This window comes from Poromitra crassiceps (genome assembly GCF_964638095.1).
Source record: "Poromitra crassiceps genome assembly, chromosome: 15".
Taxonomy (NCBI): Eukaryota; Metazoa; Chordata; class Actinopteri; order Beryciformes; family Melamphaidae; genus Poromitra; species Poromitra crassiceps.
In genome coordinates this window covers 44,766,562-44,793,914 of record NC_139634.1, presented here as the reverse complement: position 1 = coordinate 44,793,914, position 27,353 = coordinate 44,766,562, and the positions used below count along the sequence as shown (strand labels likewise).

Sequence of the window (27,353 nt, the reverse complement as noted above, 5' to 3'; positions counted from 1 at the left end):
TAGGGAAAGACCATGAATGTGACGGCGTGGAAAGACTGCTGACAGGAGGGAAAGACCCCAACAGCATAGACGATCTATCCATGATGACGGCAGTCGGCGGGCTCCGGTAGTCCTGCACCAGGTTCGGTAGGCCTACACACGGGTACCCGCAACAAGTTTGTGTAACGGGTAAAAAGTATATTCTATAAATGTATGGGTAAGAATGAACTAAATGTGCAGGTGGGGGAGTGGGTGAGAACAAACGTGGGAGCCATGTATGTGTTTGTGTTTGCGCTCAGCTTGAATTAACAGTCATTTACAGTATCTGGTGCATGACATGGGAGGTGTCTGTGTGTGTTGATACCGGAAGTCAGTCAGGGAGAGGGGAGACGACTTACTTTTTGTTGAACAGTTGTTCTACGCTTTGCTACACACCCAACATGTTTCAAGAATGCATAGTGCATTATTTGATGCTACGGACTGCAGAAAATAAACATTCAAAACTCAGCCGTGGACTCATGTTTGACCGGAGATGAGGATACGCTGCCTGCTTTGTTGATAGAAAGTGCTAACCAGCTGGTTACTGAGCTAATGTTAGCAGCTGCTAATGCTAACGTTACAGGTGATGAGTCTCATCCAGAAAGACTTGCTATTTGCCTCCTGTGTGAAACGGTGGCAGTTTGGTTTGGTTCAAGGGCAGCGACTGTTTGTAGCCTGTGTGATGCGGGTGACGGGTCGGGCGCGGGTCTTATATTAACGGGTCTGGGTGGGTATGGGTTTGCAAAACTGGACCCGTGCAGTTTGATAAGTGAAATAGGAGTCACCCCTCACGGCTACGAAGAGCGCTAGCATGACTCCACTGACAACCTGTAAACAACCCTGGAATGAAGACGACAACCAATCAGATAGTCGGCACAGCACCTGAGACTCCATTCCAGCGGTTGATGAACTGCTGGAATGGATCTCCATGGCGCTACAGCTGGTTTAAGATAACATCTATCAAGGACCTAAGAATACATCAAGGTCGGTTGAAGTGCTCGAAGGAGCTGGTCTGTAGCTCAAGTGCAAATGGTCTCTCATTGGAAACTAGAATTTTACCGCTGTAAAATCTTCCATTGCAGTAAATGCCTTAAAGTTTTTCCTTCATTAACTAAGGAAACCTTTTAAGGACAGGAGTAAATGGAGACCTGACCAGGGTAGTCCTGGAGCAGGGGGTTGTGGTTACTGACATCACTGATGATGACATTCACTGGTGACATCACAATTGCTCGAGTGACATCACTGATGAATCACTCACTGATGACATCACAGTTGCTCAAGTGACATCACTACACCAGTGTTGGGCATGTAAACCAGGTCGGAACCTAGCATGGCCAGCACGTATGCATAATGACTCAGCACTACTGTAGCATTGTGATGATGACATCACTGATGATGGACATCATCAGCGATGTCATCATCTTTGCATAACAAGTTTGTGCCAGAAAAAACGTTAGCCCTGCAACATTAACTTGACAATAACAGCATAGCAATGTTACATTGACGTCCGCCAGCAGTAGACAGTGTGCCCTTGTGAGATTTAACGTTACATTTGTCTTTATTTTTTTATTCGTTTCTGTGCTCACCTTTGGTGGTAGACGAGTTTCATGTCCATCAACAAATGCCACTGACTGTCTGATGTCATCCACTGATGATGTCTTGCCCCACAACTGTCGAGTGGTGGCCAGTGGGTGACTGCCAATGTCATACCCACTGATGATGTCATGCCCCACAATTGTCAAGTGGACCAGTCGTGACTGATGATGTCATACACTGATGATGCATAGACATTAGCCCTGTTCAGAATTGCTCCCTATGACCACCCAAAAAATAGTCTCAGCCCACCCGATTTTTTTTTTTTTTTTTCTTCTCTCCAAATCCATGGTGGTCATTAGTAGCAGTTTCTGTTAAAGCAGCTACGAGCAAGATTTTCGATTGTTATTAAACAGTCTAAATTTAATATCGATGCATCACATCTTACCTGTAATAGTAGACGAGACCAACGCAGAGTAGTCTCGCTTGAACCCCGAGTGAATCGGCGGCCAGTGTTAGTCTGTCTGTGGCCAGGGCAGATCAGGAAGTGAAATTAAACGGTTTGCAGCAGCCACTTCGGCCATAACCACAAAATAACTTCCAAAAAACCTGTTAGAATATAACGAGAGATGTTCGCGAGAGTAGCAAGCCCGTTCTGGCGTTCTCCTTGTTTATGGTTTGTTGCTAGGCAGAGCGAAACAGTGGAAGGCAGGCAGCTGCGTTTCACTTCCGGGTTTCACTTCCGGGTTTATCCGGTCCGCCGGTGCGTGATTTCTATTCGCACATAGGTTACGCAACAACCACGCCCTGTGCCCGCCTACGCAGCAGTCAAGCGCCGGGATTGGCCAGGCGCCCATGCGTGAGACGAGACACGTGAGACTGACAAGGTGAAGGCCACAACAGACTCGTCCGCCTCGTATAAAGCTTAATAACAACTGATTCACTTGGACTTGTCTATTCACAGTATTCCCATGATGTCACATGCATTTCCCACCAATATGGCACTTTACACTACACACAGCTCATTGGCTGTGTGTGTAATTAGATTGTAATCACCTGTTAATTGATTACAATCAGACCAAGATGTCTGTGTGGTGATGTCACAGAATACTATCAATAAACCACTGGTCTACTTGTTGCTGTGAGTTTTGTATTGTTGTGCTAACATTCTGGTATGATAAACATGGACCTGGAACCATTCTGCCTATGTTTGAATCTGGTTTTCTATTTTGACACTTATGAGCACTCAGTGCAGACTCAGAGTAGTTAACTGTTTAATGATTAATACATGTCAGTTCGTGAATATATTAGTTAATCATTAGATAGTTGCTGATTAGTCGGTCAATTCCTGAATAGAGTGGTTAATGATTAGTAAATGTGAAAATAATATTAATAATTGAAAACAAAATATTCAAAAAAGACTTGAAAGGTTTTAGTGTCCGTACCGGGATTCAAACCACAAACCTTTGGGTTGGAAGGCATGGTCTTTCACCACTGGACTACAGCCCAGCTCAAACACACAGCACATGCAGCAAGTCAAATAGATGTGGTTAAGATCAGGGTTTTCTTAACCACGACCACCATATCAATTGGGTTAGGGTATGGTCGTGGTTAAGAAAACCCTGATCTTAACCACATCTATTTGACTTGCTGCATGTGCTGTGTGTTTGAGCTGGGCTGTAGTCCAGTGGTGAAAGACCATGCCTTTCAACCCAAAGGTTTGTGGTTTGAATCCCGGTACGGACACTAAAACCTTTTCAAGTCTTTCATTGGGAAAGCCATAACAAAACTGCCTAGAGATCCATTGTAAGTTACCTAGCTGATGGTCTAGGGGTTAAGGCGGTCACCTTAACAGACCGCATTGTATGCGGAGAAGTGCAGGTTTGATTCCTGCAGGGGATTTGAAGTCGTCTCCCCACCCCTCCCTCCTCCTCCCCATCCCCCCCTCCCTCCACCCCATCCTCCCCCCCCATCTCCCACCCCTCCTCCTCCCCATCCCTCCCTCCCCCCCCATCTCCCATCCCCCCCCTCCCTCCTCCTCCCCCCCCCCCCCCATCTCCCACCCCCCCTCCTCCCCATCCTCCCCCCCCTCCCTCCTCTGCCATCTCCCGGCCTCCTTCCTTCACCGTGTTCTCACTCAACCACTCTCACCATCTCTGCAGGGACTGTGCCTGCTCCCCTCTCTCCTCTGCAGGCTCAGTCCCTGCGGAGATGGTAGAGTGGTTGAGTGCGAACAGGGTGAGAGGAAGGAAGCCGGGAGATACATAGATAGATGGCAGAGGAGGGGATTTTGTTGGAGACGGGAGGAGGAGGTCGGAGATGGGGGGGGGGAAATGGTGGTGGTGGACAGGTTGGAGGGGGGAGGGAGTGAAGGGAGGAGGTTGGGGGGAGGCGCCTCTCTTGCTATTCTCTACGCAGGTGCAACCTCCTGCATTGTCTTTGTCCTCTCTGTCCTCTCCTGTCTATCCTATGCCTACCGCCTGCCTCCTCCCCCTCATGCCTCTCTCCTGCCTCCTCTCTCTAGCCTCCCTACCTCCTGTCCCTCCTCTGCCATCTATCTCCCCGCCTCCTTCCTCTCACCCTGTTCACTCTACCATCTCTGCAGGGATTGCGCCTGCAGAGGAGAGGTCCTCCGCCTTAACCCCTACAGCCTGGGTAACTCCTGCGTTGTCCTGTCTTGAAGTCCTCTCTCCCGCCTCTCTCTCCTGCCTTGTCCTCTCTCTTCTCTCTCCTGCCTTGTCCTCTCTCCTGCCTTGCCCTCTCTCCTGCGTTGTCCTCTCCTGCCTTGAAGTCCTCCCTCCCGCCTCTCTCTCTCCTGCCTTGTCCTCTCTCTTGCCTTGTCCTCTCTCTTCTCTCTCCTGCCTTGAAGTCCTCTCTCCCGCCTCTCTCTCCCCTGTCCTCTCTCCTGCCTTGTCCTCTCTCTTGCCTTGTCCTCTCTCTTCTCTCTCCTGCCTTGCCTTGTCCGCTCTCGAAATCGCTGTCCGTTCTCAAGAGCTATTCAGTTGGTTCATGAAATCGCTGGGCTGCGTGCCCTCCAGTGTTTGTGGTGTGGGAGATTCCATCTGTCAAAAGAAGAAGACAAAAGACTTGTTCCTGGCCAATCCCGGCGCTTGACTGCTGCGTAGGCGGGCACAGGGCATGGTTATTGCGTAACCTATGTGCGAATAGAAATCACCGCCGGTAGGCAGAAAGAGAGAGAGACCCCCCTGGTGATGCGAGGTTAGACAGACACACACTCTATAATCATCAAGAGAGCAATCTCCGATTCACACGGCTTTGGTCTCAGCTACTATTATAGGTAAGATGTGATGCATCAATATTGTAATTATACTGTTTAATAACAATCGAAAATCTTGCTCGTAGCTGCTTTAAAATGATCTTTATTTATTATTTATTTTTGCTTTAAAACTATTTTTTAATTTTCTGCTTAAAGTTCATGAAAAAAAGTGGCATTCTTGTTTTTTCCCACAATACATTCATAATACCATTTGTAATGCCACCGTTGTAGTGCTGTTGTTCAAAATTATTTTCTCAGATTTATTGGTGTCTTTCTAGTCACACAATTTAATAGTCAGTGTTTCCCATACACTGATCTATTTGTGGTGGTACACCCTATATAGATTTTGACCCCCACAAATACTGCCACATATTAATTTCAACTAGTTGACTGCAAACTCCTGCTTTAGTGCTTATATTATCTTGTCGGAATATTATTCCAGCCAATAAGTTAGGAAGTTCCCTTTTGATTTAATTTTACTTTTGTTTTGCCTACAAAGCAAAATGTTACTTTACTTGAAACTCCCCTGAAGTGATTTTGGTATTATTTATGCAAGCATAATTCTACCATATAGTAACCTGTATGCAGAATATATATAGTATATATAGGGAAACAATTATTTTTTCATCGCTGTAAAACCACAGAACGGTAAAGAAGATATTGATGTGTGTAGTTCTTCATAGATCTAGTCTCTTCATAGATCTAGTCTCTTCATTTTGATCTCAAAGTGCGCCAGTTTGATCCATTTTTACTTGAAACTGTACAAAATTTTCTTCTTTGGGCTGAGCCCACCCAAAGCTCTGATGCTAAAACCGCCCCTGGTGTCCCATTTTTTTGTAGTGTCCGAATTCTCAACTGTAGAATGGAATTTAATCATCATTCTTCTCCTGCATAAGCAACAGCTCTTTTGCCGATATTGTGAAGGTGGGCAGCTTTGAGATCAAACCAGTTGAGATCAAAATAATAAATGAAGCCAGGAGTCAAGAAGTGTCTTATGAAAAAAGTATTCAGCCACACATATCTGTAAATAGAAGTATTCAGCCACACATATATCTGTAAATAGAAGTATTCAGCCACACATATATCTGTAAATAGAAGTATTCAGCCACACATATATCTGTAAATAGAATGAGTACAGATATTCAGCCACACATATATCTGTAAATAGAATGAGTACAGATATTCAGCCACACATATATCTGTAAATAGAAGTATTCAGCCACACATATATCTGTAAATAGAAGTATTCAGCCACACATATATCTGTAAATAGAATGAGTACAGATATTCAGCCACACATATATCTGTAAATAGAATGAGTACAGATATTCAGCCACACATATATCTGTAAATAGAATGAGTACAGATATTCAGCCACACATATATCTGTAAATAGAATGAGTACAGACAGGAGCCACACATATATCTGTAAATAGAATGAGTACAGACAGTATTCAGCCACACATATATCTGTAAATAGAATGAGTACAGACAGGAGCCACACATATATCTGTAAATAGAATGAGTACAGACAGTATTCAGCCACACATATATCTGTAAATAGAATGAGTACAGACAGTATTCAGCCACACATATATCTGTAAATAGAATGAGTACAGACAGTATTCAGCCACACATATATCTGTAAATAGAATGAGTACAGACAGTATTCAGCCACACATATATCTGTAAATAGAATGAGTACAGACAGTATTCAGCCACACATATATCTGTAAATAGAACGAGTACAGACAGGAGCGTGACCCCATTGACCTTGCATTAGTTTTTGTCCAACTTTCCAGAGCTGTGATGAGGAACAGCATGGAGTGTGCTGAGAAAGAACTCAATCAACACCATCATTGGTTAGTAGCAAATCAGGCCTAAACTTTATATATATACCGGTATATATATATATATATATATATATATATACCGGTATATATATATACTGTATATATGTCCTGTCCCCTTTGCAGAAAAGCATCCCCAAAGAAGGATGTTTCCACCTCCATGCTTCACGGTTGGGATGGTGTTCTTGGGGTTGTACTCATCCTTCTTCTTCCTCCAAACACGCCGAGTGGAGTTTACGCCAAAAAGCTCTATTTTGGTCTCATCAGACCACATGACCTTCTCCCATTCCTCCTCTGGATCATCCAGATGCTCATTGGCAAACCTCAGACGGGCCTGGACATGCGCTGGCTTGAGCAGGGGGACCTTGCGTGAGCTGCAGGATTTTAATCCATTACGGCGTAGTGTGTTACTAATGGTTTTCTTTGAGACTGTGGTCCCAGCTCTCTTCAGGACATTGACCAGGTCCTGCCGTGTAGTTCTGGGCTGATCCCTCATCTTTCTCATGATCATTGATGCCCCACGAGGTGCAAACAAAGGTTTCTTTACCAAATATTAAGTTCTGTTTTTCTGATGTATCAAATACTTATTTCATGCAATAAAATGCAAATTAGTTACTTAAAAATCATACAATGTGATTTTCTGGATTTTTGTTTTAGATTCCGTCTCCCACAGTTGAAGTGTACCTATGATAAAAATGACAGACCTCTACATGCTTTGTAAGTGGGAAAACCTGCAAAATCGGCAGTGTATCAAATACTTGTTCTCCCCACTGTATATATATATATATATATATATATATAATTATCCCTTTAAGGGTTAGGGTTAAAGAAAGTCAATTTATTTGTCAGATGTTTTGGCAGGAAGGGCAAGCCCCAACCTTATCATCTTGTATTTCATTAACAACATTACAATCTCAGTGAGAAAATTGGGTCAAAATAGCCCTGGATACTTTTAATGTGTTCCATTGGGTCAAAATAGCCCTGGATTGTTTTAATGATGTGTTCCATTGGGTCAAATTAGCACTGGATTGTTTTAATGATGTGTTCCATTGGGTCAAATTAGCCCTGGATAGTTTTAATGATGTGTTGGATGCTTTGATCACAGCTATGGGAGGATTTGGTGCACAGCCGTCTTCTCATCCATCCTGAATAGCTGGCATACTGTATATCTGATCTTTACCCTCATGTCTCTATGTGTCAATGTGTCTGAAAGTATGAATGTGTCTGAATGGCAATAGTAATCCTATATCATTTATCTCAGTAGGAAGGTGTCTTAACATCTATTTCATGCCTTCATGTGTATTTTATGTGTTGGGAAGTGGTACATGATTAGCCTACCTCTCAGAACAGCAGGATCATGGAGATTAATAGTTGTGGCCAATCTATTTATTTCAGTAAAATAGGACAATTGTTTGTAATGAAACGATGTGCAATGTGTAAAAACCCATTTCACAGTACTGTCAGTAACCTTATGGACAACAACTTTAGTCAGAGCAATATCAATGAGTCTGTGTGTAAAAGCATATTCCTGAACTGATGTATCACATTAACCAAATAATATCTTGTCAGTCATCAGTCATTGCTTCACTTTGTCATTGATATACCAGAGTTTGGACGTGCTAAATGATATCAGATGCAGGGACTTTGGTATAGCTTAGGGTCGAGTCTACTGGTTTGTTCTGGTTGGGTTCAGTTAAAGCAGGACTCTTCTCCACCTCAACCTCCCCGCGCCCAGCTGGATCAGTGTGTGTCTGAAACAGACTGGACAGCCTGACAGAGAGACAGGAAGACAGAGAGACAGACAGGAAAACAGAAGTACAACAGTTAGATAAACAGACACGGACAAACGGTGGGACAATTACTACTATTGCTTAGCAAAGAAAATCTAGTAATTCGAGCCAAAAAAAATCTAGAGTTTGAGGCTCCTCAATATTGATTTTATACAGTAGATACACCGTTTTGCATATACTATAAAAGGAAGTTTGAAGACATTTCTTGGCTGGATATGCTTCTATATTCCAACTGTGATGAAGCTCATTGGTGATGGTGGTGGTATTGAGAGCCCATAATGCTGTAATTTAAATACCCAGCGAGAGGTGGGGAGACATTCTCTACTGGAACCTACCTGACCAGTGGTTTCACGTGGTGGATGAGATCAGGGAGCTCCTGGTCTTTGGTTTCTGGTAGCAGGAGGCTGAGGAGCCCTGATATGATGGTGGTTCCACTCATCACGATGTAGGGGAGGAACTTGTTGTATGTACCTGCAGCAAAAAAAAGGGGGGGGAAAGCGTGAGACAGGACTTTGACACGGCTGGTTCTGACTTATATTTTCTTTCTTCCATCGGCATACGTTTTCTCAGTTCGGATTATGGTGTTACCAACTTCCCATGAATATAGACATGATGCCCTTCGCCCAAGGCTGTGGTGCAACTCATTCTGGCTTTCAAAAGATTCAAGTTCTTGCCTAGAAAGCTCATTGGCAAAACAAGAAATTGTGTTTGTTTCATCACATTCGGGGGCGGGGTCATTTCTGTGGCTCTCCAGGGGGTAAATAATCAATGACGGAATACTCGTTTAAAGCTAGGCTAGGTGTCACAGAGTGATATGTGACTGATATGTATTGTCAGACACCCCCTTGTTTATTTATGATATTGTAATTTACGTCTTTGACCAGAGAGTCAAACAGGAAGTGGGAGTGGCTTAGAGATTATAGCCATGGATTTCAGGTGCGCAGCTCCTCTCTCTGCCATTGATTGAGGTCGAGCCATGAATTCTCTGGAGCAAGGTTATTATAGTTAACGAAAACTAACGAAAAAACGAAAACTAGAATTGAAAAAACATGAAATAAACTGAAATAAAAATAAAAACTAAGCTTTACAAAAAAACGATAACTATAGTCTTTGTCAGTTTACAGTATTTCATACATAATAAGCCTATATTTTGAGTGGAGATGAAATCTATTTTCCTAGATCTATCATATTTTATGATCCTTTTGAATCTCACCCCTGACAAACACCCCATATTACAAAAAAAGAGGGGCAAAAAAAGACTAAAACTAACACTGAAACTAATAAAAACTAAACTAAAACTAAGCATTTTCAAAAAATATAAACTAAACTAAACGATCAAAGCCACCTTAAAAACTAATGAAAACTAAACTGAAATTCAAAACAAAAAGTCAAAACTAATAAAAATAAAAACGAATGAAAAAATCCAAAACTATTATAACCTTGCTCTGGAGCCCCTGTTCTCTTGTAGTTTTCCCTTTGTTTTCACGTGTTAGTGTGTGTGTGTGTGTGTGTGACTTTTGTTTTAAGAAGCGTCTTATGAGCTGAGGCTGCCTGAATCTGGCCTCCACACTACCGACGGAGCTGTCCACACATGCCGGGCTGTCTAGATGTCATCGCCCCATGCTGTAGCAGGTAGGCTGCTCCCATCACTTTTGAGACTTCTGGTTTGATATTTCTGTGCAAAGACGTTCTATGTTATTGTGACAAGGTTTGGATTGTACTAGACACAAGCTTGATCCTATTTTGAGAGCCAAACTCTGTCACATTAGGTGACTTTCTTTGTGTAGTATTTGGTGAAAATGTCATGAGATCTTTACAGCAATGAGGCTATGCAAATGAAGATCAGGACTCTGTGATAGCCCCGCCTCTGTTTTCAGGCTCTCCAAAATCTCACTACTCCCGATAGGCCTCAAGCAATAGGTGAGCTCAACGTCTCTCAAATGGGTCCAAACGTGTAGTCCTGCCTGGCCTGCAAACTGCGGAGAGAAAACTACTATATCCACAGAAGAGATGACATGAAACTGCCAGGAGAGAAAACTACTATATCCACAGAAGAGATGACATGAAACTGCCAGGAGAGAAAACTACTATATCCACAGAAGAGATGACATGAAACTGCCATAATCCTAAATCCAAATCTTAACTTTAGGCCCCTTGTAAAAAAAATATGTGAAAAGTAGTTCATCTTTCTATCCCTGTGAAGACATTCAATCAATCAATCAATCAATCTAAATTAAAAAGAAAAAAATAAGTAGAGGAAGTGGAACACACGCACGCATGCACACACACACACACACACACACACACACACACACACACACACACACACACACACACACACAGGTAAAGCTTACCCATGAAAGCGAGGTATGGTGAGACAGTGCTGCCAACACGGGAGGCCATGGATAAGGAGCCTAGTGCCATGTTTCTCACTACAGTGGGGAAGAGCTCTGTGGCGTAGAGGTAGAGGAAACCAAACCCACCCGTCACCGCTATCTTCACTATCATCACCACAGTTAGCGTCACGCCCGGCAGATCTAGAAAAGATGCAATTATTAGAGATGAGAATACGAGATGAGAATAGAAGAGATGACACGACATAAGAAGACTGCCAAAATAATTTTTGACAGCCATTTTTCTCAGGAATGAAATGGAAAAATTACAAAATTTTAATTTCAGCATTTATATTACAGTTACCAATCTATAAAAAGTTACTCATGTCTTCTATCACCCATGCTAAAGTGTTAGCATGAAGCCTTCTATCACTCAACATAGTGTATTTAAGCTAAAGTGTTAGCATAGACAAGCACCGAAACCAACAATTTACCAGAAACATCTGGATCATTTTGGTTCGTCCTTAAGTGGCTAAATTGTACAATGGGACAATCTAACAACAACTTGTTGTATTCGTAATGCATGTTAAAGACTAAACCTCAAATGAAATGACATCTTCAGTGAGTGATGTATGTAATAATTGAAGATGTGTGTCACTGATGATGCCACAATGTCTATTCATAATGTAGCCTAGTGGGAAATACGTTCCCACTAAAGCCACTAGATGGCACTGTGCTCTTGAGTATTCTCTTCATGACATCCAAACAGTGCGAGAGCGAGACAGGAAGTAGGACGCAGTGCATCTTACTTTTTGCAACTTGTGTGTGACTCACCTGTTTGCCATTGTCTACGTGGTAAATATGCTTAATCTGTTACTTACTCAAAATGTTACATTTGCTGCCAATGGTAATTCCATGGGTCCGACATTGTTGTGACATTACTAATTTATGACATCACGTGTGTGTGTGTGTGTGTGTGTGTGTGTGTGTGTGTGTCTACTATACCATCAGGTATGAATCTGACGAGCAGCAGTAGGAGTCCAGAGGGCAGCAGGGTGATGGGGAGCAATAAACGTCGAGGAAGGTAGAGAATGGCAAACCACATAATGCCATAAGCAACAAACTCAGTCGCTCCTAAAACCAGACAGTTTACGTACGGGTCTCCGTCCATGTTTGGTGTGTTCAGAGACATTCCATAATATGTCATGGACATGACAATCCTACATGATAAAATGACAGATAGATAAATAAATAGATACACACATTTTAACTATGTCAGGTTTTGATTATCTATGAAGGAGAAGAAAAGCCAGCACTCTCAAAAATGTCCTTTTGTTAATTTAATTGAAGCAGATGGCAGGTACAAACGTTTCGACAGAAGTCTTCCTCAGTGTACCATTTTGAGCCGTGCACCCAACTGTTTTTTGTGAGTGTGCTTGCTTTTCCCCTTTTCATAGGTTTTGATTTTCTGCCATGAAAATGGTCATACATTTAAGATAAGATAATCCTTTATTCGTCCCACAAGGGGAAATTTCAGTGCTACAGCAGCAAGTGGACAGGGTTAAAAAAGAGACAGCCACATAATACCACGTACAGTCAACAGTAAAAACAGATTATAGCAAGTATACAAGTAAAAACTGCATTAAAAAAAGTACAATATTACATTAAAAGTGCTGGATAAAAGTGCCTTTAGTAGCTAATTGAGAGGAGCAATTTAAAACCATTGTACACTCAAGAATGTACAGAATTAAAAAGTCTTGACAGCCGCTGGGAGGAAAGAAGTCAGAAAACGCTCCCTCAGGCCTACATACAGCCAGGCCTAAGTAACCTCAACAATCTTCCCTCAGGCCAATATTTTACACAACACAAAACAGAAACACACAAATGTTTCCCTCTCTCTGGCAACGTATAGCCAGACACATGTCAGCCCTACGCCCTAAAGCGGAAAACATACTTGTGCAATAGCCTCGACTTGGAGCTAAGCCGGTGGCAGCTAGTCTCATATACTCAAACGTCAGCTTGACGAGGGGTCGCAGGGGAGTCCCCAGCAAAATGAGTCAATTGTGTGATTTCACTAGGATTTCAATGACTAAGAAGTTAGCCCAAGGAGAGAATGTAGTGCATATACTTGGTAATAGCTTTCACTCTCTCCTGTTATCTCCCCATCTACGTACATCTATCTATCTATCTATCTATCTATCTATCTATCTATCTATCTATCTATCTATCTATCTATCTGATATCTATAAAATTGAGTATGTGGGCTCTGTCCACTGTTTCAAGTTCTGTGTTCGGCCACAGCTATGCCGTTTTATGTACGATCGGGCTGAAACCTTCAGAGTGTGTAAAGGGCACCCGTGGGGGTGACCTGACGGAGCCATATCTTTTAATTAGGTGATTGCCCTAATTAGCTAATTATGTGATGTCATCAGTGATGATGTCATACATAGGCATGGTTGTGACATCATTGTGACATTACTGATGATGTCATCATCAGTGACATCAGTTTGGGGTTCAGTGTCTTGCCGAAGGACACTTCGACATGTGGACTGGAGGAGGACCACCGACCTTCTAGGTGGGCGACCTAATCTACCTCCTGAGCCACAGCCGCCCCATTGTAATGTTCTTATGCTGCTTGTGAATAAGTATAATAACAGTTACGCCTTCTCATTCTTATATTAGGTTGCCAGAAGAATGATCAGCTTGTTCAGGATCATCTTGGTGTGGAGCGTGTATGTTAACAGTAACACTGACTTCTTACAGAATCACATATTATTATAGAAAAGACAAAAAACAACATACCAGATAAATATGTTGATGATGGAGAGTTGTCTGATGTCTCTAGTCTGGTACAGGTCCAGCCAGGTGTATTCTTTCTCCTAAACAAACACACACACACACACTAGGGATGTCACGATACTAGAATTTCTACTTCGATACCGATACCCAGGAAAATATCAATACTCGATACCATTTTCGATACCACGCGGGGGAATGACAACAACACATCAAGAGGCATAAAAAATAAACAATGGACGATGGATGGACAGATGCACGCTTCTCCATAATCTAGGTCTGATAAAACTAATTAAAAACTTTGACCTTAAACAGAATATTACACTTGATCTAGTCATTAGCCTATCAGAACACAGCAGATTACACCTGCTCTAGTCATCAGCCTATCACAACACAGCAGATTACACCTGCTCTAGTGATCAGCCTATCATAACACAGCAGATTACACCTGCTCTAGTCATCAGCCTATCATAACACAGCAGATTACACCTGCTCTAGTCATCAGCCTATCATAACACAGCAGATTACACCTGCTCTAGTGATCAGCCTATCACAACACAGCAGATTACACCTGCTCTAGTCATCAGCCTATCATAACACAGCAGATTACACCTGCTCTAGTCATCAGCCTATCATAACACAGCAGATTACACCTGCTCTAGTCATCAGCCTATCACAACACAGCAGATTACACCTGCTCTAGTCATCAGCCTATCATAACACAGCAGATTACACCTGCTCTAGTCATCAGCCTATCATAACACAGCAGATTACACCTGCTCTAGCCATCAACCTATCAGAATACATTGAACTTGTTGAAGCAAAAGATACCCACCAATGACAGGGAGGGAGAAATCAGTGGTATGTTTGATTTTTCAGTTGCAAATGAGTATTGTATCCATTTCCAATTTGTAGTATTGATACTTATCGATACTATCGATACCTGTTGCAAATGAGTATTGTATCCGTATCAAATTTTTAGTATTGACTTTTATTGATACCATCGATACTTTTGACACACACACACACACACACACACACACACACACACACACACACACACACACACACACACACACACACACACACACACACACACACACACACACACACACACACACACACACACACACACACACACACACACACACACACACACACACACACACACACACACACACACACCAGTGAGATAGATATGGGAGCCCAGTTGGGAAGGGGTTTGTTTTAGGACTGGGGTGATGTGCTGCCATGATTGGGTGTGAGTGAGAAGTGGGTCGGCTGCATTCTGGACCAGTTGGAGTCTGTTGATGAGGGTGGTGTTGATGAGGGTGGTGTTGATGAGGGGGGAGTTGATGAGGGTGGTGTTGATGAGGGTGGAGTTGATGAGGGTGGAGTTGATGAGGGTGGAGTTGATGAGGGTGGTGTTGATGAGGGGGGAGTTGATGAGGGTGGTGTTGATGAGGGTGGGGTTGATGAGGGGGGTGTTGATGAGGGTGGTGTTGATGAGGGTGGAGTTGATGAGGGTGGAGTTGATGAGGGTGGTGTTGATGAGGGTGGTGTTGATGAGGGTGGGGTTGATGAGGGGGGTGTTGATGAGGGTGGTGTTGATGAGGGTGGAGTTGATGAGGGTGGAGTTGATGAGGGTGGAGTTGATGAGGGTGGGGTTGATGAGGGGGGAGTTGATGAGGGGGGTGTTGATGAGGGTGGTGTTGATGAGGGGGGAGTTGATGAGGGTGGAGTTGATGAGGGTGGTGTTGATGAGGGTGGAGTTGATGAGGGTGGAGTTGATGAGGGTGGTGTTGATGCCGTGGAGGAATGCCAGTAATCAAGACGGGAGGAGATGATCTTGGCAATATTGTGGAGGTGGTAGGAGGAGGATTTGTTGATCGATGTTGAGTGTTGGTTGGGTTGTTGATTTGACTGAGGGTGGACTTGGAAGCGATGAGGAGGAGTTCAGTTTTGTCACTTGAGTTGTTGCACCCAGGCTTTTATTGCAGACAGGAGGAGCAACCCCAATATTTTCTTAGTACGTTGGCTGTTTATCTAAACTATATCCATGGTGTCTGTTCAGTCTAATGAATACATACGTTTTTAAGGTTGCAATGTTATAACATTATGTTTATCGCACCCAATATTACCCCAATGATATAAAAAAAGGTATTATATCTGTCCAGGAGCCCTGGCCCAAGGAATAGAGGAGAAATTCCGACACGGCACGGGCCGGGCTCGGGTTCGGGCAGAGATTTGAGATTGGTTGGAGAGGTAGGACCAGCTGAGTGCAATGATTCAAGATTCAAGATTCAAGATTTTTATTATCACTCCGTAGTACAGGCCGCCCAGAGAGATGGCAGTGCCCCTGGAAGGGTGCAGCCACTATGCCCCCCCCCCTCCCCCGCACGCGCTTTACTCATATCAACGCTGCAGCTTTCAGAGCTGACTGAAAAAAGTTTGTCAACAGATTATTATTTGGGTCTAAAGCCCTTGCCTGCTCCCGCTTTTTGTTTTGCCTTGCGATTTTGGCATCCTGACTTTTGTTTTGCTCCTGGCATTTTGCTATCACCGGTCTGGTTTTGTTTGCCATCACCTGTCTGTGTTGTGTGTTACACCATAAATGGTCCCTCTAGCTGCTGCTGCCCCAAGCAAAATGGTCCGCCCCAAGCCTGCCTTGTTCTTCTTCTTCGTTTGGCTTTCCGGCAGACTAGATGCCTTGCGGCACATTGCTGCCTCTCACTGCACTGGTCGGATGGGGGATTACATCAGAATGGCACTATTTTCCACAGGAGCACTCCTGCCCAAGCATGCCTAGGGGTGTCACGATACACTCAGTTCACGATACGATACGTATCACGATACTGGGTTCACGATAACGATACGATACGATACGATTTTAACAATATTTTTTTAAACTTGAATAATGACAATATATGACTGGAAAAGTAGTATTTTATTTGAAATGCACAAATACAAAACATGCTGTTGTGGGAAATTGTTATTACAATAACAACTAGAAAAAACATGAGATTGGAGATAAGGCTTATCTTGAAATAGAATGAGTTACACCGTCACTTAGATTTACTTTGAACTAAAAGGTTTCTCAGCAGTATAAATTCTCATTATGCATCTTCAGTTTTTCTTCAAACTCAAACAACAAGACTTTTCTTAGTCTATTTTTTATGCATCTTCAGTTTTTCCTGTCAAGTAAACAGTTTTGCCAGAAACTCAATTGAATTGTTTCTCTCCTGTATAACTTCTCATGTGTCTCTTCAGAGACTTGTTCAACTGAACTACTTTCCACACATTGAACTTCAACAAACAAAGACGTTTCTTAGTCTATTTTTTGAAAGATTTTTTTTTTTTTTTTTTTTTTTTTTTTTTTTTTTTTGCGATATGAGATTTCATCTCAACGATACATATCGTGACGTTTTACTATCGCGAAATTTCGTGGGACGATATATTGTGACACCCCTACTCGTTACTGCTGCTGTGTTTTATGTATTTGTTCGACTCCTGGCAAAAAATAATTGAGTTGCCGCATTTTCAGGATGGGAGATATATTTTAGTGTTAATTTCTTTCTTTTTTTCTTTTTTTTTTGCCTGGCTCCAATGCCCCCCCCCTAGTGGCGATGGCCCTGGCAGCTTACCCCTTTACCCCCCCTTATGGGCGGCCCTGAAAGTATCACGTGTGAAATGATTGTGCTGTAGACTCCGTTACAACATAGTGCAAAATAACAGGGCATATAGGTGCAGGAAAACAACAGAAGCAACAAGCAATAAGGCAGTAAAGCAATAAGACAAGTCAAAGACAGTGACATATTCACTGCACATAGGTGCAAATGGCATGGACATACTTTAAACATAATTAAACATAATTGACATTCTGTTTGGACAGGTGCAAATGGCATAGACCTAATTAAACATACAATGCCTTCAATACCGTGGTCTTCCAGTCTTGAGTGCTACATGTTATGGCTCAAGGTATCAAAGGCTGCACTCAGGTCGGAGGAGATGAGAATGTTGAGGGATTCGGTGTAAGCAGAGGTGAGGAGATTGTTGAATACTTTGACGAGTAGGTGGAGTAGGTGGAAACCAGACTGGAGAGGTTCAAATAGGTTATTGGAGGAGTGAGTGCAGGTGAGTTTGGAGTTGAGTGGCTACGAGACGTTGTAATAACATTTATTTTACGACAGACAGATTGACTGGAATGCATCATGGAAGTTATATTTATGTGTGTGTGTGTGTGTGTGTGTGTGTGTGTGTGTGTGTGCGTGTGCGTGCACCTTGATTGGAGTCACTTCCTGTTTGAAGATGACTTCAGGAGGCGTTACCCTGTTCTTCTTAGCCGCCGCTCTGATTATAAGCTCCGCCTCCTTTACGCGGCCCTGAGACAATAGCCAGCGAGGAGACTCTGGTAGGTACCTAATGACGGGTCAAGGGACAATCAGTAAATAGGGGGGCCACTGATTTACACTGATGTGTTGTCCCACAATAACCTTCCAACTATGTAATGCATCTGCATCTGTGCATCTCAAAGTGCTCGACATGACACACGTTTTTGTACTGTTCCTGATGTTGTGTTTGAAGTGGGCGTGGTTATGCTCCAGACTTATTACGCTTAGTTCACACAGACAACCTACGCCTTGCCTTGCCTCAACCCACGCCTACGCCGAGCTGGGCGTGAACCTGTTACGCGCTTTTGCGATCACACCGCACGCCTTTTGCACGCCGAACCTGGAGCCGAGTCACAAGCACCTCTCCTCTCTCCCGACTGTATTTTTTCACGTGTTGTCTAGAATTGTCATGGGTAGCCTCTAGGTAAAATAAATCTGATATATTTAATGTTCTATTGATGCTGGATATGTATAACCAGGTCTGACTATAGTCAGACATTTATCTTGCAAGAATATGTGCTGGCACAACAACATTGTCCATCTTGCTTCTTCGGTCGCTATTCTCTCTCATGAATATTTGTTTGCCGACGGGGAGAAAGCCCCACGTGATAGCCACCCGTCAATCTCTCTCTCTGCTCAACACTGTTGTAGAAACTCCATTTTATTTTGAAATTCAGTTGACTTTGCCATTTCCCACGGATATTGTCGCGTTTTTCTTTCATGGCTTGACAGAAAAGCCTGCCTGCACGCGCCTTGTCGGCTTCAAAATAGAACTCTCGCCTAAACGATAAAATCGGCAAGGCACAGGCAAGGCGTGGGTACACGCTGGGTTCACGCTCAGGCGCCCTGTGTACACAGCCTCGTTGACTAAAACGGACGCCTATTTAAAAGCGTGGGTAAAGGCAAGGCATAGGCAAGGCATGGGTCGCCGGTGTGAACCCAGCCTTACACAATAAGCTCTGCAAACCAATCAGGCCGAAGGGCTTCTACCCTGAAGGAAAAACAACAGCACTTTGGGGAAGGGAGCACTGGGGGCAAACGCCTCCCCAGTTTCAGAGCAGAGAATACTGCTTACTTTTCATGATTTCAAAACCTAATTTTATATCAATTATTTGGCAAGCCCGCATTGGGTCAGCACTGACAAATGTGAAAACAAATGTGAGCTGGTCTACGTGAAATAGATCTGGCGTTGAATCAACAATTACAGACACATATTTTGCATTTTGGATTTCAGCTGACGTTCTTTGTTTTCTCGCCCATTAATGAGATGAACTCTTCACAGATAGAGGACAAGTATGATGGCTTACCTCCATCTCTCCTTCTGACCATGCTTTACCTCCATCTCTCCTTCTGACCATGCTTTACCTCCATCTCTCCTTCTGACCATGCTTTTTGATGTGTTCCTTTAAAAAACAGTTCAAGCAAGCCCAAGTAATTCCCATTGTGTGTTGATCCCAGCAGTTTGTCCTTGCCCCTCTCTGCTACAACACAACTCAACACCCTCTTTCCAATACTTTTGCTCTGCCTCGCTCTACAGGCGAAGTGAAGCATCGACTGTAGCATGTTTCAATAAAGCAAAAGGGAATTCATTGGATGCTTGGTGCCCCTGCGGGCAACTGCCCATTTGCCCATATGGTTAATCCGTCCATGCACCTTGGGCACCTTGTGCCCACCACTCGTAGCTGACCATGGAGGACGAGCCAGGATGGGTCAAACGTGGAGGACACATTTCATGGTGCCTCCAAAGCATGTGTGTGTGTGTACTGGCTGCCATGTGTGTCATCTATGACAAAGTAAAGGCGGAGTTTGTCCGTCCGGTTCTTTTTTTCTTAAAGTTAGGTACAGTAGACCAGATGGAGACAGAAGTTTTAGATCTTACCACCACAGAGGTATGTACAGTAGCCCAGGTAGAGACAGTGCAACGAGCAGCCACCTCCAGCTCCTGATGTAGAAGGCGAACAGAGGCAGTATGGTGTAACCCAGGGCGTAGCTGAAAGCCACTCCTATAGCTGCAAAGTTAATCCGAGCATTCTTCGTCAACAACTCCGAGCCTAGACGTAGAGAAAACCCATTAGAAGAACAACTATTGGTTTAGCCGTTTTTTTCCCAGGCTTTCCCATCCAGTCAACAATACAATTCTGGGGACAGACAATAAATAAATAATGACTAGTTAGTTTATTGATTCTTTTTAGGATGAAAGTGGGCAAATTTAAAATTTTTGGATATGGGCCCAAAATATTGTCTACGGACGGATTCAAATCCAACAGCAACCCAAAGCCTTTACAACGTTCAACACAAATAAAACACCTATTTATCTATATGGCATGTACTGTACTGGTCATACCCAGTATAAAGGTACTGTACTGGTCATACCCAGTATAAAGGTACTGTACTGGTCATACCCAGTATAAAGGTACTGTACTGGTCATACCCAGTATAAAGGTACTGTACTGGTCATACCCAGTATAAAGGCATGTACTGTAGCCTACTGGTCATACCCAGTATAAAGGCATGTACTGTACTGGTCATACCCAGTATAAAGGCATATACTGCACTGGTCATACCCAGTATAAAGGCATGTACTGTACTGGTCATACCCAGTATAAAGGTACTGTACTGGTCATACCCAGTATAAAGGTACTGTACTGGTCATACCCAGTATAAAGGTACTGTACTGGTCATACCCAGTATAAAGGCATGTACTGTAGCCTACTGGTCATACCCAGTATAAAGGCATGTACTGTACTGGTCATACCCAGTATAAAGGCATATACTGCACTGGTCATACCCAGTATAAAGGCATGTACTGTACTGGTCATACCCAGTATAAAGGCATATACTGCACTGGTCATACCCAGTATAAAGGCATGTACTGCTCTGGTCATACCCAGTATAAAGGCACTGTACTGGTCATACCCAGTATAAAGGCATGTACTGCACTGGTCATACCCAGTATAAAGGCATGTACTGTACTGGTCATACCCAGTATAAAGGTACTGTACTGGTCATACCCAGTATAAAGGCATGTACTGTACTGGTCATACCCAGTATAAAGGCATGTACTGTACTGGTCATACCCAGTATAAAGGCATGTACTGTACTGGTCATACCCAGTATAAAGGCACTGCAGTAGTTGGCGATCTGTCCCATTCCCACTATGAAGTACATCATGCAGAACATTTCCCAGCTGTTGACAAAGGCTTGAAGGAGGCTGAACACCGTCTGCATGGCCATGGTCAGGAAGAAGATAGGCCGGCGCCCATAACTAAGATACAGAAACAAACAGAATGAGAGAAGCGTTCTCAACGGGCCTGGAAACTTGTGTGTGTGTGTGTGTGTGTGTGTGTGTGTGAGAGAGTGAGAGAGCATGGAAGAGAGTGAGGGAGAATAAAGAGAGAGTATCGATCTGGCCTAATGTAAATGCATTTTCTTTGGTATATTTTTTTGCTCAGCCCAAGCCCGGCCCGTCCGAGCACGGCGGGCTGGGTCGGGTCCCGTCAGGCTCGGGCTGAAACGGAGAACTCTCACAGAGCTACACGGATGACCCGTGTTGAGCAGTAACTTAGAGTAATGTAGTTACTGTAATTGTTTTACTTTCCCCAGTAACTGGTAATGTAAGGATTATAATTTCCAAAAAGTTATTATATTACAGTTACAGGGCTTAATTAGTTGTTAGTCCTAGGTAGGCAAATAAATACAAAGTATGCAGTTTGACGGATTGTTGACTCCTCCTGTAAGGTTAATTATTGTTCCAACAAAGTGGATTCAGTTCTAAACTGATCTGGCTAAATAGGTTGTTTTGTTATTTTATGGAAGGGGGCGTAGCGAAAGTAACATACTGTAGTAATGTAGTAATGAGTAACGTAATTAATTACTTTTGATACCAAGTAATAATTAAAGTAATGTTATTACTTTTTAAAGGGGTAATAATCAGTAATAAGTAACTAATTGCACTTCCTGAGTAACTTGCTCAACACTGCGGATGACTGATCATGGGTAGACTACAGTACTACTGATCCTGACAACACTTCTACAAGGTGTGTGTGTGTGTGTGTGTGTGTGTGTGTGTGTGTGTGTGTGTGTGTGAGCGTGTGCGTGTGCGTGCGTGTGCGTGTGTGTGTGCGTGTGTACCGATCAGCGATGATTCCACAGATGAAAGATCCAAAGAGGACTCCAAAGAAGAAAATGGTGACGGTGAATGGAGCTTTCCAGCCGTCATCACACACTAAAGACCACTACAAACATGCACGCATGCACACACACACACACACACACACACACACACACACACACACACACACACACACATACAAACAGAGAAAAAGACAAATTGGTTGACTCAAGTTGAAGTGAGACACCCCATATGAATAGGGTAGTTTTTTACTAATAGATATCACCATGAAACTTCCCCGCCATTGTTTACCCCCGGGGCTCGGCAGTCGGCATGTTGTCACACAGGCTCTTGACAGTCACTCAACGCTGGAGGATTTCTTTCACTGGAAGCAGGGTAAACGCACAACAATCACTTCTCCTGTCACTTAGATTAGTAATCCGCTTTGTGAATGAGGGTTCACATAGTGTAAATTTCAGCTGTCAAATCTGCCCCCAGACCTCGAGTACCAGGAAGCACCAGATCTCCACACATCGAGTACCAGGAAGCACCAGACCTCCACACATCGAGTACCAGGAAGCACCAGACCTCCACACATCGAGTACCAGGAAGCACCAGACCCACGGGGAAGATGAGAGCGTGACCCACCCCGTCCGCTCTCCGTGCAGGGTGAATTTCTCACTCGCTTCACTGCACAAACAGGCATGTATCTCGCTCGGCTTCCTGGTGAGAGACGGGCGTTTTCGGTGAAAATGACCAACATTCAAGTGTTGATAACTAAAGAACAGAAAAAGGCAGAAGCAAACTTTTTTCCCCATGAAAGTCGAGGCTTTGTTCTGTCTTTTGGGATATCCGGTGTTTACATAGTCATAGTCATAGAAGACCTGTGGGTCCCGGAAAATCACTGAAAATGGTCAGAAACCCTGGCCGGGAATGAGTTCATTAAGACATGTCTTTTCTGTACACGTTTTTTTAAGTCTGTTTAAATATGAGGCATAAAGAGTGTATTCTGGCAGACGGAAGCCTTTCTGCACCACTAGCTCCTACAGGGTTACACTGAGACTGCTGAGAAGTGCCCGACCTCTTCATCTCCATCAGCAGGCACTTCAACCCCGATAAAGCCCTAGACTCTGACCAACGCTGACTCCAGCGGGACCTGGGAATTTGCTCGAAACTGATATAATAGCCCATGGCTCTTCTGCTTCTGCTTCCATGGTGAGTGGTACAGGTGAACTGGTCGATGCCCATACTGGCACCAACTTGGAGGCTGTTGAGGTAAGTAGGCAGCTGGATAAGAGCCCTGGGAGGTGGTGGCTGCGAGGTAAGGAAGTCTTGATGATTGCGCAGTTGTGGACTTTCGAGTTGGACGGTACTCCCTATCAGACCGTTCCAACTCCCCATGTCCCATCGCAGGTGGGTAGACAACAGATGCTGGATGACCACCCAACTCCACTGGTGAGGGTTGGCGAGGAGGCGCCATGGGCTGAGCCAGCCACTCCACCCGCATCCGGGGCTGCTTCTGGCCCCCTGATTGGGGCTCAGGCCGCTCCTTTCTATCTTCACACAACTCTTTCTGGCATGGTGGGGGAGGAGGGTAGTCAGGTGAAGCCAGCCACGTTCTGTATGTTGTAGCTGAGTGAGTGATGAAGTTACACTTGAAGGTATAACCAGCTAATTTCACCCTGGCTCTCAGGTACCATTCCCACCCTCCATGAGTACCAGCCATCAGAACCACTGGACACATAACTGAGAGGTCCTGGAGAGAAAAACTCCTCCATGAAAGTGGCAGCTCCACAAGGATTTGATGGGACCCCGCTTCTTGCTTGGTTTGTCTGGGGGCAAGACGGCCCTCAAAGTTCTCACCACAAAGTTTGGACAACCTTGATGCTTCTACTTCTGCAAATGGAATGGTGAGAATGAATGAGCCTGACTGAGTGGGTGCAGCCAACTGCGGCTGGGTGCTCACCCACCACCCCTTGCCTCTCAGGACTTCAGATTTAAGTATACCAGTTTTCTTCCTCTGGCACGCCAGCACCAAGGGAAAAGAAGAAGAAGAAGAAGTTGAGAACCACGAGAAGGAGCTAGAGGAATGGGAAGAAAGAAGGAGATGACGGGGGAAGAAGATAATTTGGATCAGATCGGATGGAGGACACGAGAGGTCTTGATAGCAAGAATCAGGTGACATGACATTACAGGATTTTGAGGTTGGGAAGTTTAGTGGAGAATTCTGAGATGTTTATTCGATTAGGATCACTAGAAGTCAAATCAAATGGGGCGAATACCTTTTCACAGCAGAGTATTTCTTTGAGAAACGCTGTTTTAAAGTGATAATCTCAAAGATTTCAGTTTCGTTATCTTTAGCGACATCAATCAGTTTGCTAGCAAAGAGCAGCAAAAGTAGCTTGTTATCCTACTTCACACAGGAGTTCTCGGGAACCTACGGGGTAGTTGAAGAGCGAGTCTATTGTGTTAGCGCCGCCTACTCTCTCTGGGGTGTCACCACAGATCAACCAAGTTGATAAATGCTGCAATACTGAAAATACAAAGGCTTCCATCAATGGGCCATATGCTCAATCAGCATTGTGTTAACGCTATCAGATAGATCGTGACTTAAGAGATCTATTCACATGAAAATCTTACTTTAAAGTTGTTTGTGTGCCATGTCCTTACCTCTGTAACGATGGTGGAGGAGTATCTCTCAGAGCTGAACACCCAACCATCAACACATCCCTCTGTCTCATTAGTATAGAAGGACCTGTCCACAGACTGTCTGTACCTGCAACAACAGACATCTTATATGAATCATGCACAGAGGAGGACCTGTCACAGACTGTCTGTACCTGCAACAACAGACATCTTATATGAATCATGCACAGAGGGAGGACCTGTCACAGACCGTCTGTACCTGCAACAACAGACATCTTATATGAATCATGCACAGAGGAGGACCTGTCACAGACTGTTTGTACCTGCAACAACAGACATCTTATATGAATCATGCATAGAGGACCTGTCACAGACTGTTTGTACCTGCAACAACAGACATCTTATATGAATCATGCACAGAGGAGGACCTGTCACAGACCGTACCTGCAACAACAGACATCTTATATGAATCATGCACAGAGGGAGGACCTGTCACAGACTGTTTGTACCTGCAACAACAGACATCTTATATGAATCATGCATAGAGGACCTGTCACAGACTGTATGTACCTGCAACAACAGACATCTTATATGAATCATGCACAGAGGAGGACCTGTCACAGACTGTCTGTACCTGCAACAACAGACATCTTATATGAATCATGCACAGAGGAGGACCTGTCACAGACTGTCTGTACCTGCAACAACAGACATCTTATATGAATCATGCACAGAGGAGGACCTGTCACAGATTGTCTGTACCTGCAACAACAGACATCTTATATGAATCATGCACAGAGGGAGGACCTGTCACAGACCGTCTGTACCTGCAACAACAGACATCTTATATGAATCATGCACAGAGGAGGACCTGTCACAGACCGTACCTGCAACTACAGACATCTTATATGAATCATGCACAGAGGGAGGACCTGTCACAGACTGTCTGTACCTGCAACAACAGACATCTTATATGAATCATGCATAGAGGACTTGTCACAGACTGTATGTACCTGCAACAACAGACATCTTATATGAATCATGCACAGAGGAGGACCTGTCACAGACTGTCTGTACCTGCAACAACAGACATCTTATATGAATCATGCACAGAGGAGGACCTGTCACAGACTGTCTGTACCTGCAACAACAGACATCTTATATGAATCATGCACAGAGGAGGACCTGTCACAGATTGTCTGTACCTGCAACAACAGACATCTTATATGAATCATGCACAGAGGACCTGTCACAGACTATCTGTACCTGCAACAACAGACATCTTATATGAATCATGCACAGAGGACCTGTCACAGACTGTCTGTACCTGCAACAACAGACATCTTATATGAATCATGCACAGGGGGGGCAGGCGGCAAATTATAGTATATTATAGTAGAAAGTATAATTGGGGAGAAAACGGGAGAAAATCAGAAAGAAAACACGTTTCTAGGCAGGGGATTTCTTTCTCTACCTGGAGCAGCGGCTGAGGATCACCTCCCCTTTCACCGTCTGCAGAGGGATGGAGGTGTTGAGCTCCAGGCTGAAGGAGGGGGCTGATGCGTTGGAGTCGAGGGGGGGCAGACGGCAGCGGTGTGGGGGGATGTCGGCCAGGAACACCATGGCCATGCCCACGTAGCCATTAGGCACGGAGCTCAGGCTGAGCAGGGTGAAGATGGTCCTCTGGAAGCTGCCCCACTCGCCCAGGAAGGACAGGGCCTCCTCGTACTCCAGCATCACAAAACACACTCTGCAAACCAGAAGAATCACACACCAGAGATGCTCACAAGTCATTTTTTGCACGTCCAAGTCAAGTCTCAAGTCTTTGAGGGGTGAGCGTTCTATCATCTGTGGATGCCATCTGGTCTGCTTAGAACACTGGACAGCTACTAAGGAATTCAACACATGTATTCTATGATCCTCACTCCTTATCTACTAGAATATAGTATCAGCATTGATTAGGTGAGATTAGTAGACATTCCCTAATGTTTTCTCTCTCTCAATATTTTATTTTTTTAAGAACAATGCACAGAGAAAACAAACGCGCAGACACTGGAAAATAAAAACATTATTATAAAGTGTTCCTGGAACACTATGTTTCAAGTTTTAATTGCTTATAAATTATTTAACTTTAATTAACTGATATTGCAGTTATTTTTGTTAAAAAGACAACCACACACACACACACACACACACACACACACACACACACACAATGATTGACAGTCATGATGTTATTTAAAGTCATACAATTTTCATTCAAGTTAATCTAATGCAAATTGCATGACATGGGCGCTTCTTTACTGTACGATTGTTGCTACAACTCAACTCACCCTGGTAGTGTTAGAACTTAGGTTGTAACAATGGCCCTCCTTGTATATGTGACATCAATGCATGAAGTCTGTGATATGATAATAGGGGTTAAAGTGATAGATATTTGTAGCAGACCATTTGAGAGATCTAACTCCAAAACTCTGAGTTATATAAACTAAATGTGTTACAACCATACCCGGTGAAGTATTCCTAAGGAGAGTTGCAGAGAGAGAGGTCTTCTCAGAGTCCACTTCAGTCCCAGTAGAAGCAGTGGGCTATGCTTCAGTCCAGCTCC

General features: G+C 43.8%; 1 protein-coding gene across 1 annotated transcript; it reads right to left on the bottom strand.

Moving 5' to 3' along the window:
* Nucleotides 1-8,297: 8,297 nt before the first annotated feature.
* Nucleotides 8,298-26,482, bottom strand: LOC310790792 (solute carrier family 22 member 4-like; the record flags this gene model as incomplete). Its single annotated transcript, XM_083652506.1, has 11 exons — nt 8,298-8,448; nt 8,804-8,939; nt 10,823-11,005; nt 11,807-12,021; nt 13,604-13,680; nt 17,878-18,016; nt 19,868-20,039; nt 21,099-21,253; nt 22,120-22,223; nt 24,770-24,875; nt 26,220-26,482. 11 exons carry the CDS (start codon nt 26,480-26,482, stop codon nt 8,298-8,300), a joined length of 1,701 nt encoding a protein of 566 aa, XP_083508632.1.
* Between the last annotated feature and the right edge of the window lie 871 nt (nt 26,483-27,353).